Source organism: Theobroma umbraticum, unplaced genomic scaffold, assembly GCF_002168275.2.
Source record: "Theobroma umbraticum cultivar Fairchild unplaced genomic scaffold, ASM216827v3 scaffold_51.0, whole genome shotgun sequence".
Taxonomy (NCBI): domain Eukaryota; kingdom Viridiplantae; phylum Streptophyta; class Magnoliopsida; order Malvales; family Malvaceae; genus Theobroma; species Theobroma umbraticum.
In genome coordinates this window covers 4,306,590-4,320,668 of record NW_018397260.1, presented here as the reverse complement: position 1 = coordinate 4,320,668, position 14,079 = coordinate 4,306,590, and the positions used below count along the sequence as shown (strand labels likewise).

Below are 14,079 nucleotides of genomic sequence, written 5' to 3'. Positions count from 1 at the left end.
ATGTATGTAAGAGAAAAGGGGGGTTGCTTTAAGCCTTCAACTTAGTACAAATGACGAGAAAATAGGTGTCTTTGATGAATGGAAACTGTGAAAGCCTATGCAGAGGATAGCATGCTATGCTTTGATGGTTAGCACGTAACATCATAGTCATCCACTACTAAATTTGGATGGAAAATTTCCACTGTATTATAAAGAGGAGGTTGATCGATACAAAGGGAAAATGACTAAACATCACAGTCTGGCGGATTGAAGTCTTGAATTCATTCTCTAAAATTCAAAAGAGATGACACCTAATTTCATCTGCACCAAGAACTTCCGATTATTCATTCAAAGACTCTATATGTTGGTATGGAAATTGACTACCATTTTTGTTTTATAGCAAGATATCAAAATCAGGGGGCAGTACTCTTTACCCAACCCTTCAGTGCCGTCGGTTCTCCATGGTCATGAAGTTCATCAATGCCCTCTATGGCTTGGAGAAGATCTTAGCAGTTCAAGTTTGTGATCTTGAATGCGTTGATGTTAAGTTTTCCAGCTTGGGTTTAACTTAGTTCCCAACTAGAAAAATTTGTTTAGTTCCTTAATTTATGGCATCAGTAGTTAACATACGGATAACAGTTAGCTTACAAAGGCGATTGAGAATTCAATTAAACTGTCAACAGTATATCTAGGGAAACAAACATTGATATTACTTGTTTTGCGTTGAAAAGAATTGTCTCCCCGCACCAAACTTTGATAAAAGGTAGGAACTAAGATGTTGATTTTAAGCTCAATATGTTTGTTTTCAATCTCTCCACAAAATTATACGAGGATGAGTAAATCTGTAAATGGTTCTTTCGGTAAAAAGTCTAGGTGAGATATTGAATGAACATTGAGCCAAAGTGCAAGAACTACGTACAGCTTGCATGCATTAATCCGAAAAACAAGTTGAAAAGCAAGTTTCAAGTTATATGTATTCTAAATGTCTTCTAGTCCAATTAGCAGGAAATACCGTAAAGGTTATCTTTCATTGATAGTGTAAGCTAATTAAGAATCATTGGGTTTTGATTTAGTACTTGGAAAGGGTACATAATGCTAGTAATTAAAAACCTTAATGAAATGTCAACATTCGAACCCATTGCATATGGTTGTCGATTGAACCGGCTTTGACTTTGAATATTTGATGCACAATTTTCTTAATTTAGAGACAAATTGAAAAGCTTCCATGAAATAATAAAATAAATTATGTTTTTTTTTGGGGTTGTATGGATTTAGATAGTAAAATCTGAAATTGAAACTTGATCTTATATGTATATATTGATGATTGGATGGATTTGACACGAGACAAATGTTCTCTTATTCCTTTAAAAGACAACAATTAATATTCTTTAAAAAGACTAAAGGGTCAATGTAGAAGTTACATATATATATATATATATTTGACGAAAGAAGGGACAAAGAAAAGTTATATATTTATGATAACAAATAAATAAAAGATCAAAAATCGTGCGCCAATATTTCGACTTCTTCTTCTCCAATCTTTAATCTTGTTTATGCTCAAATTGATTTACCAAGTTGAACGAGACTTTCCACACAAATCTCCAGAAGAAAGGTTTTAACATTTTTCAATTGAGGAAGGTCGACCCTTTCAAACTGATTCTCTTTTAGGTCATACCATAAAAGAGATAAGCCTTCGTGGTGTAGTAGAAGTCGGTCACCAGTCCTTGAATAAGCCAGAGGCCTCAAAGGGTATACATGAGGCGCCGAAGGTATATTTCCCTGGAAACTATACAGTATTGTCCAAGAGTCTTTCACCCCATAATCCTTCATCATCCATATATTAACGTCATTGTTGAAACAAGTCGTAATTATACAAAGACATCCTTGCAAAGCCTTTGGAACCATGCTATAGGCATTGCGTTCTATGTTGTCGACTAGCTCTATTTGGCGATATTTCTCAATTCCAACATCGAAGGCAATGATGCTGCTGGGACATTCCCATTCTCTTTCTTCAACTGCAAGCCAGTGTAAAGCCCCACAAATAAACGTACCCATTACTAAACGGTTACGAAAATAGTAGGGGATCTCTTCACCCTTTCTCCATGTATTTGTTTTTAAACTATAAACTTTTACTTCACTTATAAGTGTATAGTTTATTGAGTCAACCTCTTGTGCAACTCTTACTATCTTGTAATCGTCATGGATCGAGTCATGCCCGAAACCATAGAAATACCAAACCTCCCCAAGTTGCACTTATTGGTTTCAACAAACTCATCTGGTAAGACTGTAATCCCTGTCAAGATGTTCCACAACTCGATTATCCTATATCTTTTGTTGATTAAGCAAAGTAACCCGTTGCATGAACCAAAAACTTGGATATCTCCATAATCATCTTCAGCACCACACCCACTAAGATGCTTCAATGGGTGATTGATTGCTTTGAGGTTTTGGAAATTGATGGAATCAAAATCTACAGAGAGGAGTTTACCGGATTCAACATCTTTAAATATAATGTTGCGATTATACCTGTTGGTTTCCATAGATTGAGAGAGATGGAGTTTGATGAAATAAGGCTCGTTGATGAAGGAACACCATTCCTTTGACACGCTCTTGAAACGAAGAAGACTCTTGACGGGGAGGAGACTCAGTATGCCGCTCACTGCATCCATGGGAATTATGCGGTTTGACATGATTGTAGACAATTTTACAAGGGCTGCGTACAAAGAATATACAGCAGAAGCTTTTAATTACTTCTATATGTGTACTTTTTTTTTAGCTAAATCCTGTAAGGAATAGGAGATGGATTAGTGTAGAAAAGTACGTACGTACATATACTTTCTTTATCTAAACCCTATAAGAAGTAGGAGATCTAGTTAGATTACATGTAGAAAATTAGACCTAAATTAATAATACTCTTATCTACCATATATCGAATTAACCGCCTTTAACTGTCATGAGTTTGATTTTTATTATTTGCCAAACACTTTGATTTGCCCCATTTCTTCAAAAATTTATTTTTATTGTAAGATATTAAAAGTAATCATGGATATTGTTCTTGTTTAAACTTAATACATATAATTGTTTCAGCAAAAAAAAAATTCCTACAATAAATTATCGAATGATAAAGTTATGAGTCTTGAATTGATGCCAGGTGGAAAATCAACCCAATCGTTGCTGGGATTGATCATCAGAGTATTCATGTGAAATTAGCCGCATCCCGGAATTACATTTTCTTTGAGCAAAAGCTTGATAGTTAAGAGGGAGACGATAGCTGAAAGACATGGATGGAGTGTGGAACATGACCACCAATATCACGAGCATTGCAATGTTTTGATAACAAAGAAAATGAATCAGTCGAGCTACCATCACTCAACTAAAAACACTCAGCACTAGCCTAAACAACCCACTTTATTTCCTCTAATGAACTTCAATTAAGATGGTGTGTTACTGCAAATGCAGCTGCATACGATCAAAACATTTACCTCAATGAATCTTGTTACTCCTGCCAGGATTTGGAGAAGCTTTCACCCAAGCTTGGAGCAAACAATACAACACAATTATTATGTAAGTGATGGAATAGTAATAATGTTATCTAACAACAACAGCTCCTTGACTGATTGTTGACTTCTTTACCATTAGGATTACAGTGCCAGCACAAAACTGAATACAAAGGATCCAACGCTCGGAGGTAAGGCCAGATATTGGACTCTTTGTCCACTAAATTTTGATTGGTTACACAGAACTCTTGCGCCCTCAAAAGTTAGCTAATCCAATATAGAGTTCAGACTACAAATTTGGAGGCTGGAGATTTTGCATCTTCTTCTGTAGCATCTCCTGACACAGATACAAAGCAAACCCAATTGGATTGGAAATGGTATATAATTTTTTTTTTAAAAAAAAAATCCACTTTAAAGTGTTTCACATTGAAGGATTTGTGCGGATCCATCTGGCAACAGACCAATTTTTGGTATTCTGATAGGAAAAATTTCAATTGAAACATGTCTCAAATATGATGTCAACACATATATTGGAGAATATGTGTAGGCAACCATAAAATATATATATTTCTATCACAAAAAACGAAAAGAAAATTACCAATTGCAGGAGATGGGGCTTCGCCATATATGGCTTTGAGCCTAGCGAGAGGGACAAGAGGGGAGTCAGAGTCGGCTTCAGCAAAGAGCTGCTGCTTCCAATCCCAGATGGCCTTTTTCATAGCCTTGTTGGTTTTGGTCAAGGAATCCTTCTCGGCTTCCAGGGCTTCTATATCCTTCTGCTGTTTGAGAGATCGAATGCCTAGCACCGCGAATGAGGTCACCAAGCACGCGTCGATCACTACGTTGTTGTTCGCTGCCCTGCCTGCTAGCGCCACCAGCTTGTTCGCCAACTCCATTGCTTTTGAGTCGGTTCGGTTCTCTGGTTTCAGGGTTTTTAGTGTGAAAATGGAATTTGCATGTTCTTGGGCTAGGCATATCCATGGGCCGGATTTGCTAGAAGAAACAGAAAATAAGCTGATATTAACTAATTTTTTTAAAAAAAAAATTGTGTTATTAATTTTCATATGATAATTTGTAAAAATCAATTTTTTTAAAAAAATTTACAATATTAGTCCAATGTTAATAATATTTAAATTCTTTCAGGATGTAAACTTAACATTCTCTTGTTAGTGTTGGAATTTGATAGTATAGTAATGATGATGTGACATTTTGTAAATGATATAATGACAATTAGATTTGACAATTTATATTTGTGTCTTAACTTTGTCATGTAAATATAAAATATTAACACAAACATGACAAGACTAATTAAACGTATCTAAATTCTAAATATGTACACGTATGTTTATTACAAATATAACACAATTAACTAAACAAATTAAGTGAATTTAACACATTTATGACACAAAATAGGATTATCTTAACTCTAAACCTGCTTAATTCTTCTATGTCGTATTACTGTATTGTGTGCAAAATATTGCCAAATATAAGGATAGTACTAACATGATGCTAATGTGACCTTGACATTTTTAGCAATTTGAAAAAAATTATAAAAATAACTGCTGTATTAACCAAAGAAACAAGAATAAGAAGAGTCCGAAAGTTGGATCCAAGCAATGTCATCTTCTTTTCTTCTTATTGGCAAGAAAAACAAAACAAAAAAGAAAAAGTGTCATCTTCTTTTCTTGGTGCAGCCCAAACTCCCTTCTCACCCTCTCTCGAAAGCAAAGTTCAAGAGAATCTCTTTATTTGATTTTTGGCCCATATCAAAGGCCTCAAAGTGGACATTTACTTTTGGATCCCTTCTTTGAAATCTCTTCTAACTTTGTACCTACAGTTTCCTTCTATCCAAATTTCTCTTCATTGCCTAACCCTAAAAGAATAAAAATTCTTGGTTTCAAAATTTAAGTTCATATCTTTCAATTTCTCTGTATTTGTTTGGTTTAAAATTTTCAAACCCTCTTTTCATCTACTTATCATCAACTTATCTCTCATTTCTTAAAAAAACAAAATATCACTTGAGCACACAATTCTTACATGTTTTTTGTCTTATTTTTTTTTATAATTGAGAAAAGAAAGATTCGATCCTGCTCTTTAAACAGAAAGATTATACACCAAAAACTAAATATTCGAACGCATATTTATATTATTTCTTGTCTAATTAATTCTCATTTCCTTGCTTCTTTTGATAATAAAGCAATTATTTTTTTTATTTTTTAAATTACCAAAAATACCACATCATCATCACATCAACACCAGTCAATAATGTCATATTATTGCATGTAAAAATATCATATCAATAAATTCAACACCACATCAAACAAAAAAAAAATCAAATCAGCTTCAATCAAAACTCCTCATTAAAGTATATGATAGAAAAATTGTCATCATTAATGATTGAACTGACATTCAAAAGTACAAAACTCGACTTTTACAAATTATTATACAACATTACATCCACTACTTAGACAAAATACAATGACCAAATGCATAATTTGACCAAAGGCTTAATATCAACTTAGGAATACACCAGAATTAAGCCTCACCCAGACAGACATGGAAATATTTTAAACTCATGCAATAACACAATGGAAGCCATTCATGAGACATGTTGGGAAATAAATACCAAGATTTTCTCAAGAGTTCATCATCAAAAAAATGGGTAAGCAAGAATCAGATAATAATCACGACATATAAGGAGATAGTTTTTTCATCTGATAATAAATGCAAAAACAGTGGTGTTCATGTCTTAAAGAAAGAGACAGGCAAGATTCAAAACAAAGCTTTGCAAACAATTTTTATGTCAAGTCAGGGATAGAACAGAACAAAACTATATTATAGCTTATATAGATGCAGATATGTGATCCCAGGTTTCAAGAAGCAAGTTAAATCTACTCTAGACCAGGTAACCTCAATCACAATAGATGAGGAAATAACTTAAATCTTGCAATAAAATCATGGTAAGCAGTAGTCATGGGACAGTTATGGAAATAAAAACAAAGATTTGCTAAAGAGTTCATCATCAAAGACATGAAATTTCTCCACTCTATAATATCAGGCTTAAAAATGCACAAACAAAAAGCAGATGCCAGGACCAAAATGAATGCAATTCAGAAAATACACAACCATACATAGATCTAAATATCTAACCTCACAAAACCTTATTCCCTCAAACTCATCAAAAAATGGTCATCAGAGAATGCATATGACTACAGAAAACAAAGAAAACCCCACACCACTTTTAAACAGCAGCACCTTCCAAGACCAAATCCAAGCAAAAAAGCATCTAGCAAAAAAGTATCAAGTGCACATCTACTTAAAGATGCACATGCTTTGTAAACTCATGAGGACAATATCAACTTTTGAAACATTGTTTTATAACATAACACAAATCATAGCAAATAAGTAATGTAGCAGATAGCATGTCGTCACCCATATCAAAGAAAGTAATGAGAATAATTGAAATTAAATTACAGCCTTATAACTATCTAGAGACGTTCATGGGCCGAGCCAACAAGGACCCAATTAGCACCTCTTAAACCTAGGCCCTGACTTGACCCAACCCATTTGTTTAAAATTTATTTATTATTAAAATATACAAATATTTTTATATTAATATTTTAAATACATTTTAAAATAAAATAATTATTTAGTAATAAAATAGCTCATGCTACGGGCCTAGAAAAATCCTATCGAGGGCCCAGCTTGAGTCCAGCCAATTGGTACCTCCAAAACCTAGGCCTTTACCTGACCCAATCCACCCATTTAAAATTTATTTTATTATTAAAATCTTAAAAATATTTTAATCATATTTTAGAACTAAAATAAAAAAAGATCTCACCAGACAGGTCTAGAAAAATTCTGAGTAGCACCCAACCTGAGCCAAGCCAAGCCCATAGGCCTGGGAGGAGCCTGGCCTCTGGTGCGGTCTATAACTGTCCCTATGCCCCAAAATCTATTATGAACAACTAATAATACAAATCAATGATAAAATAAGTCTTATAAAATAAACAATCAAAATGAGAGGATAATGAGAAGTAACCAAGAAAAAGAAAATGCAACTGGAAGGCACATGCCTATCCTTTTCTGGGCTTATGCTCAACCAAGAGTCCACCAGCAGCGATATCTGCAGCTTCCAAGCGAGACACACATTACCACTCCAGCTATCAGACCTGGTATAAAAAAAACAGTTGGCAAAACAGACTGAGCATGACTGAGCTAAGGGAGAAAGCACATTAGATATACACAAAACTTGCCTTTTAACCATCGACAGCGAGGATGGAAAACTGTAAATGTCATAGCACTTACCTGAAAAAATCATCAAATGGAAATGACTTATCCCCTATAGAATAGTGATTCAAGGTCCAGAAACATCAATTAGCACAGCAGAAGTTGATCATGAAGTTTTATATACATGTAGCTGACAAATTTCGGATAAACCTGTAAAAACTGAAACAATAATATGAAATACATAATATCTTTCAAATATAAGATGACAATAATTTACTTGTTATGTGCTTATAAAAGGAAAGCTGGATTGGAAACACGAACAAGCTGCAGCAATGAGCAGAAGATGGACAAGTTGAAGCAAAAGTAGTGGATGCTTATTATGAAACTAGAATGTTAAAAACATACAATAAGATTACAAACATGACTCTGATTCTATTGGGATTTCAGAAGAAAATATTAAAGGGTAATAGGGAAGGAAAAAACAAAACAGAAAAGAAGCTAAATAGGGGTCAAATTGGCATTGTGCATTTCTTTTGAGAATGTCCTAATAAATGGCATCTACCACATTGAACAACTCTCTTTGGGCGCTTCAAATTCTCTACACGAAGAACTTTCTTTTTTGGTCTGCCAGGTGGCCGGCGAGTCTTGGGAGGGCGTATTGTGATATCAAGCTTGGCAGCTCCACCCTCAGCTCCCTCACCTTGCTCCTTCCAAATGCTCTTATCTGGAATAGGATTTATCATCTGGGAATATGTCTCACGATAGCTTGCCACTGTGAAACAAGGTTCAGCAAACAGATGAGCATTCTGCCCACAAGAAATAAGTGCTGCTGCAGCATGTGCACATGGTAAACCATACAGCTGCCAACGGCGACAGGAACACACACGACTTCTAATATCCACAATATTCGTCCTCTCAGTTGAGACAATCTCAAATTCAACTTCATTTGCTCTAAGTACTTGATAGCAACGAGCATCTGCAATTGCCTCTAAAATCCGCTTCTCAGCAGATGGCACAAGAATCGAGGTCCACCTCATTCCCATTTCACGACGATTGTTAAACCAAGAGGTTAGTTGATGGCGAATATGTTCCATCATTTGCACAACAGGCAGCTCATGACATTCAAGGGCCCAATTATACAACAACTCCGTCACACCTAGTGTAAAATGGCCATATCGAACTCCTTCAAAATATGCTACTGCCCAGAGCTGGGGAGGGAAGTGTTGAAACCATTGTATAACATCCTGTGAGATCTCTACCATCTCAGATATTTTGCTCTCAAATTCAACAGTAGTGAGAGCATAAACAGCATTCCAGAAAATATTCACCAACTTTGTGTTCTTAAATGTATCACGAAAATTTTCACTGACAAATCGTAGACAAAAACCATGAAAAGCACTTGGAAAATGGGTTTCTACAGCATCTACAATGCCTTGCTGTCTTTCAGATAGTATTGTAAGTCTAGGCATGTTTTCAGTGTTTACACCAAGAAGCTTCCTCAACTCTGACATGAACCACATCCAATTTTCATCACTTTCCAGATCAACAATAGCTATTGCCAAGGGAAACAATGCATCGTCAGCATCAACAGCTGCAGCACAAAGTAATGTACCCAAGTATTTTCCCTTCAGATCTGCCTTATCAAGTTCCAGAAGTGGTCTACAAGCATTTATAAACCCATAGATAGATGCACGGTAAGAAACAAACAGGCGCTGGAAACAATTTTCTTGTCCAGTAGCAAAAACTGATGCAACACTTCCAGGGTTGGTTTTCCTTACTTGCTCACAGTATGCAGGAAGAAGGCGATACCCTTCTTCAAAAGTCCCATGAAGTGCTGCCATACTTCGCTCCTTTCCACGCCAAGCTTGCATATAAGAAACAGCAACTCCATGCTGATCACGGATATCTTGCAGAATTTCTTTTGGTTTGTACTGTGGATTATCCCGAACGCGTGCTTCTACTGATCTTGCAACCCAACCCACTGAGGCTTGCTGATGATGGAGGTTGCGAACCCCTTCACATGTATGCTCCCCATGCAGAGTTCTAATTGAGAAAGTTGGAACTCCAGGACATTTTGCAACATGGACACGCCAAGGACAACCTTCTTTGGAGCACTTGGCTATAAATCGGCTGCGATCAGATTTCACTATCCTAAGATCAAAATGCAATGCTATAGCGATATCTTTCAAGGTTCTTCTGCAACTTTCAACATCAGGAAATTCCTGCCCAATAACTAATGTATGTTCTACAAGGGCATGAGAAGTATCAGCTAATGTATGTTCTACAAGGGTATGAGAAGTATCAGCTACCACTAAAGCATGATCATGATCAGCCATGAATACAAAAAATGAAGGAAGCAACAGTCTGATGTGATTCAAAGCGCTCCCTCCATGCAGGAAACAGAATAGAAATTGCTTCCAAGGAAAAGCTTCAAAAACAGCACACAAATACTCTTAGTTAGGTGCAGATACAGCAGTAGAAGACAAAAACAAAGCAAACTAATATAAAATCCTTTTTGGGGGGGACTGGGAGAGCCAAAATAAACTAGGGGATCAAATGAAAATAAATATACCAGTATAATTAATCAACATAGAAATGGAAACAATTTTCTTCTCGATAGAACAGTAACATTGCCAGCAAAATCCCTTTTAAGCTTTCAGTTAGTGGAGCAACTGATTCAGCACCCCAAAGGCTTATAAAATGCACCTGTGGCAGAAAAAGAAACTAATTAGCAGTAGTCACAAGATGACCAAACTTAACAATAACTTCTCTTGTTCTATAACTGCAAGGGAAAAGGGAAATAGGAGTTTTAAGAACTCAAGGTATGTCAGCTCTACAGATATCTGTGTAATCTAATTACACCACTTAGAAGAAAACAATCAGGTCTATCTGGAAAAGAAAAAAAAAAGTGAGAAAGTATAAACTTGAAATTTTTTTAAAAGTCATGCAATATACGTTAATTCCTAAGTTCCATAGACATGGATACCAAAAAACAATCATCAATACGAACAAAGAATACTAGTTTAGCATTTCAAAAATACATAGGGGCAATTTGCAAGATTTGTCTTAACTCAGACAAAGGGATGCCCCTTATGTTGTAGTTCAGGTAAAAAATCAGTAGTTCAGAGCAAAATCAACATAATGGTCCTAAAGCCTTGAGAAGAAGGAGCCACGTACGGTCACCGGATGTGTTTGTGAAAAAGTATCAACATAAAAGTTTTCCGCAAGAATACTGTGTCCCTCTAGTGGAGGACCACCTTAGGGTTTTTTAGGGTTTATCTTTGATTAGGGATATAGAAGACACATAATTTTCCAAAAAGATCCCTACTATGACAGATATCCACTTGATCATGTTCATCCATATGGTCATACAGGAAAAGCTTTAAAAAGAAGTTATCTAAAAGATTTAATCAATCAAAACTAAAAACCATTCACTAATACTTTTGGCAAGGATGTTTACAAATCTTTTACAGCCTAGAATACTGATAGTTACTTAACAATATGATAAATTTATCGAACATATAAACCGATGTAATTCATTCTTTTAAAAAGTGAACTAAAAGCGGAAAATATAAAAACATACTTGATATCCAATTGCAGTCCATTCATTCTACCAAGAGATCACAGCTTCCTAATCCTATATTGGATTTACATTTTTCTCCTTTAAAAAAAGTTTTGACCAAAAATTTCTTCTCCTACTTATTCCTTAATATATATTTAAGGCATCGTTTGTTAATTAGTATACACCCTAGTTCACCAAACTACTTATTCATTTTTGCTTCCATTAAGGTTTCCCATAATTTTAAGATTCCATCAGATAAAGCAGTCATTGAGGATCCTATAGGTGTGACCTTTATACAAACTATAGAGATCAGCATTACAGCAATATTGATAGTTCAGAAACAAACAAGTATCATACTTATAAATTTGCAAGGTTCCATCAAAGTTGCATCTACCCTGCTCTAAGATCTTTAACTTTTGAGAGTTTAGGTTTAAAGACACTGGTAAAACTTGATCTAACTAGGAGGACTCACCTAAAAATTTTCCCTAACCAAAATAGACTTGAAGGCCAACGACCCAAATCTGATACAACTAGAGCAAGAAAAGGTAAAAAACATGTTTACAGTCCAAGATCCCCCACACATTATGCACAAGTACAAATGTCCCAAGTTCAAAATCCTCCATAAGTCAAGCATGGATAACGAATGTCCAAAGTTCAAAAATCTCTAAAAGCAAATCAGAGGTAAAAAATGTCCAATGTTCAAGTACAGGTTACAAATTTCCAAAGTTAAAAAGTCTCCAAAAGCAAGGAGGGGTCCAATGTGAAAAATCCTTCAAAAGTGAAGCGAAAGGTTAAAAAAGTGTCCAATGGTAAAACTCTCCACAAGTCAAGCACAGGTAAAAAAAGGTCCATACTCCCAATTTTTCTATGAGTGCAGCACAGGTAAAAAGAGCATTGATAGCACAAAAGCAACCACAGATAAATAATAATCAATAGATATAAGAAACTCCAAAGCTTAAAGTACAGGTAAAAGAATAAGCCACCCCAGAAGCACAGCATTGACAAAGATATATAAAGAAAATGGATAAAAGCTTCAAACCCTATAAACAATAATCAGATAACAAAACAACATGAGATTACTATCCCCAGTATCAAGACCGCTGTCATAATTCATACAACGCTTACGACCACCATAAATCCCAATCTCAACCACATGCCCAGCCAGCACATTCTCAGGCCAGAAAACCTATCAAGATAAAGCATCCACGACAAACACCGAGAACGGGAAACGTCCAAAGTAACCAACCCTGCCAACTGATAACTGCCCTCCCAGCAGTTTAAATTTAGAGATTATGGTGAATTCCGATAAAAAGCCACGCGATTCATACACCAATTAAGAACAGTCATTGCCATAATTAAATTTCAAGCATACTCCTCACCCAAGGCAAATACGAAGGAAAAAAATATTCAACCAAAGAATCCAGCAATCCAAGAACCGAAAGAAAATAAATAATAATTAAAGAATACAGATTATGTAAATAAATAACAGCCTAACCCATTAAAGAGTGAAGCAGCTCGTGCAAATCAACAAAGGAGGAAGGGCTTTTTTACACGCGAACTAGAACTTTGAAAACCCAAACTCAGCAAGCAATGCAAATCGCTTGGAGTTATAGCAAGGATGGAACTAGAGAACGAAAACCTACCGGGCAAAAGGAGGTCCCAACAGATTTCAAAGCGGGTGGAGGAAGAAACTACCCAAATGCAGGAGACAGCAAAAAAGCAACGGCGATTTTTTAAGAGTTACCAAGCTAAAAGGCAGTGCACCATCTTCTTCACGACGTCGTTTAACATCAGCCCATGAGTAGCCGATCCGACGCATTTGTTTCTTGCGCTTTAAACATAAGGGATTAATTAATGTCATAAGCAATCTTCCGCAGGGAGGGAACAGAAACCCAATGTGGGAACAACCAAACAATCAAATCTCGTTTGAAGGTTTTACAAAGTCCCAAATGGTTTAAATTCGTATTATTCTTAACTCAGATAAGAAAAAAGTGTTACACAACTCATTAAATTCATATTAGCCACAAGTTAACTGTTAATAAATAGGTAAAGGTTGAAATTCGAGATAATTCAAAGATTTAGAAAGATAAAAATGTACAATAATATTTGTGAAAATACAAATCTAAATTCTCAAACATTAATTTTTAAAAAATAGGATACAAGGGGAATGCATTCAATAGTTTGTAGCATGTGCAAAAGTATAAATATAAGCAAAGAAAAAGTTACATATCTTGTAAGTGAATTTGTGTTCCAAAATAATAAGTGCATATCTACTTAAAAGATGCATAAGCTTGATTTTTACAATATAGTTTTATAACATAATATATTACCATAGCAAATAATCATTGTAACCCATATCAAAGAAAATAATGAAAATATTTGAAATTAAATTATAGACTTACAACTATCTAGAGTTGGGATTGGTTCAGCAGATCCAATTCTAAAACGTAATTGGTTCAATTCGATTTATTCTTTTAAAATTTGTTTATTGTTAAAATATTTAAATATTTTATAAAATTAAAATTAACTACAAAATAATTTCATGCGCAGGATTGAGACTAAGAATAATAACAATATACAAATGAAAAGGAAAATAAAAGAAATACAATTTTGCTATGACAAAATTGTCTGATTATATATAAGTTTACTGTTTAGAGACATTCTTTATAAAATAAACGTTGATTAAAATCAACAAATTAATGTCACAAATAGCCTCTTTAGTCGGGCTCAAGGTATAATGTTTCAGCTCTCCACAAAAATATATGACCATGAATAAATGAGTTCTTTTGGTCAAAAATCTAGTTGGGAGAT

General features: G+C 35.0%; 3 protein-coding genes across 4 annotated transcripts; all 3 read right to left on the bottom strand.

The window, feature by feature from the left end:
• Window positions 1-1,536: 1,536 nt before the first annotated feature.
• On the bottom strand, window positions 1,537-2,669 carry LOC110417305 (F-box protein CPR1). The gene is made up of 2 exons (XM_089783550.1): window positions 2,345-2,669; window positions 1,537-2,231 (listed from the first exon to the last, which is right to left on the bottom strand). The coding sequence occupies exons 1-2, from the start codon at window positions 2,667-2,669 to the stop codon at window positions 1,537-1,539; spliced, it is 1,020 nt and encodes a 339-aa protein (XP_089639676.1).
• Window positions 2,670-3,094: 425 nt separating this feature from the next.
• LOC110417031 (uncharacterized) lies at window positions 3,095-4,419 on the bottom strand. The gene is made up of 2 exons (XM_021429205.2): window positions 4,075-4,419; window positions 3,095-3,813 (listed from the first exon to the last, which is right to left on the bottom strand). Exons 1-2 carry the CDS (start codon window positions 4,370-4,372, stop codon window positions 3,761-3,763), a joined length of 351 nt encoding a protein of 116 aa, XP_021284880.1. The 5' UTR covers window positions 4,373-4,419; the 3' UTR covers window positions 3,095-3,760.
• A 3,639-nt stretch (window positions 4,420-8,058) lies between these two features.
• Window positions 8,059-13,082, bottom strand: LOC110416962 (uncharacterized). Of its 2 annotated transcripts, none has more exons than XM_021429117.2 (3): window positions 12,764-13,082; window positions 10,279-10,412; window positions 8,059-10,134 (listed from the first exon to the last, which is right to left on the bottom strand). In XM_021429117.2, the coding sequence occupies exons 2-3, from the start codon at window positions 10,295-10,297 to the stop codon at window positions 8,216-8,218; spliced, it is 1,938 nt and encodes a 645-aa protein (XP_021284792.1). In that variant the 5' UTR covers window positions 10,298-10,412; window positions 12,764-13,082; the 3' UTR covers window positions 8,059-8,215. The 2 variants fall into 2 exon arrangements, with proteins under 2 accessions (XP_021284792.1, XP_021284793.1); XM_021429118.2 differs by having other exon boundaries at window positions 12,912-13,082.
• Window positions 13,083-14,079: the final 997 nt, after the last annotated feature.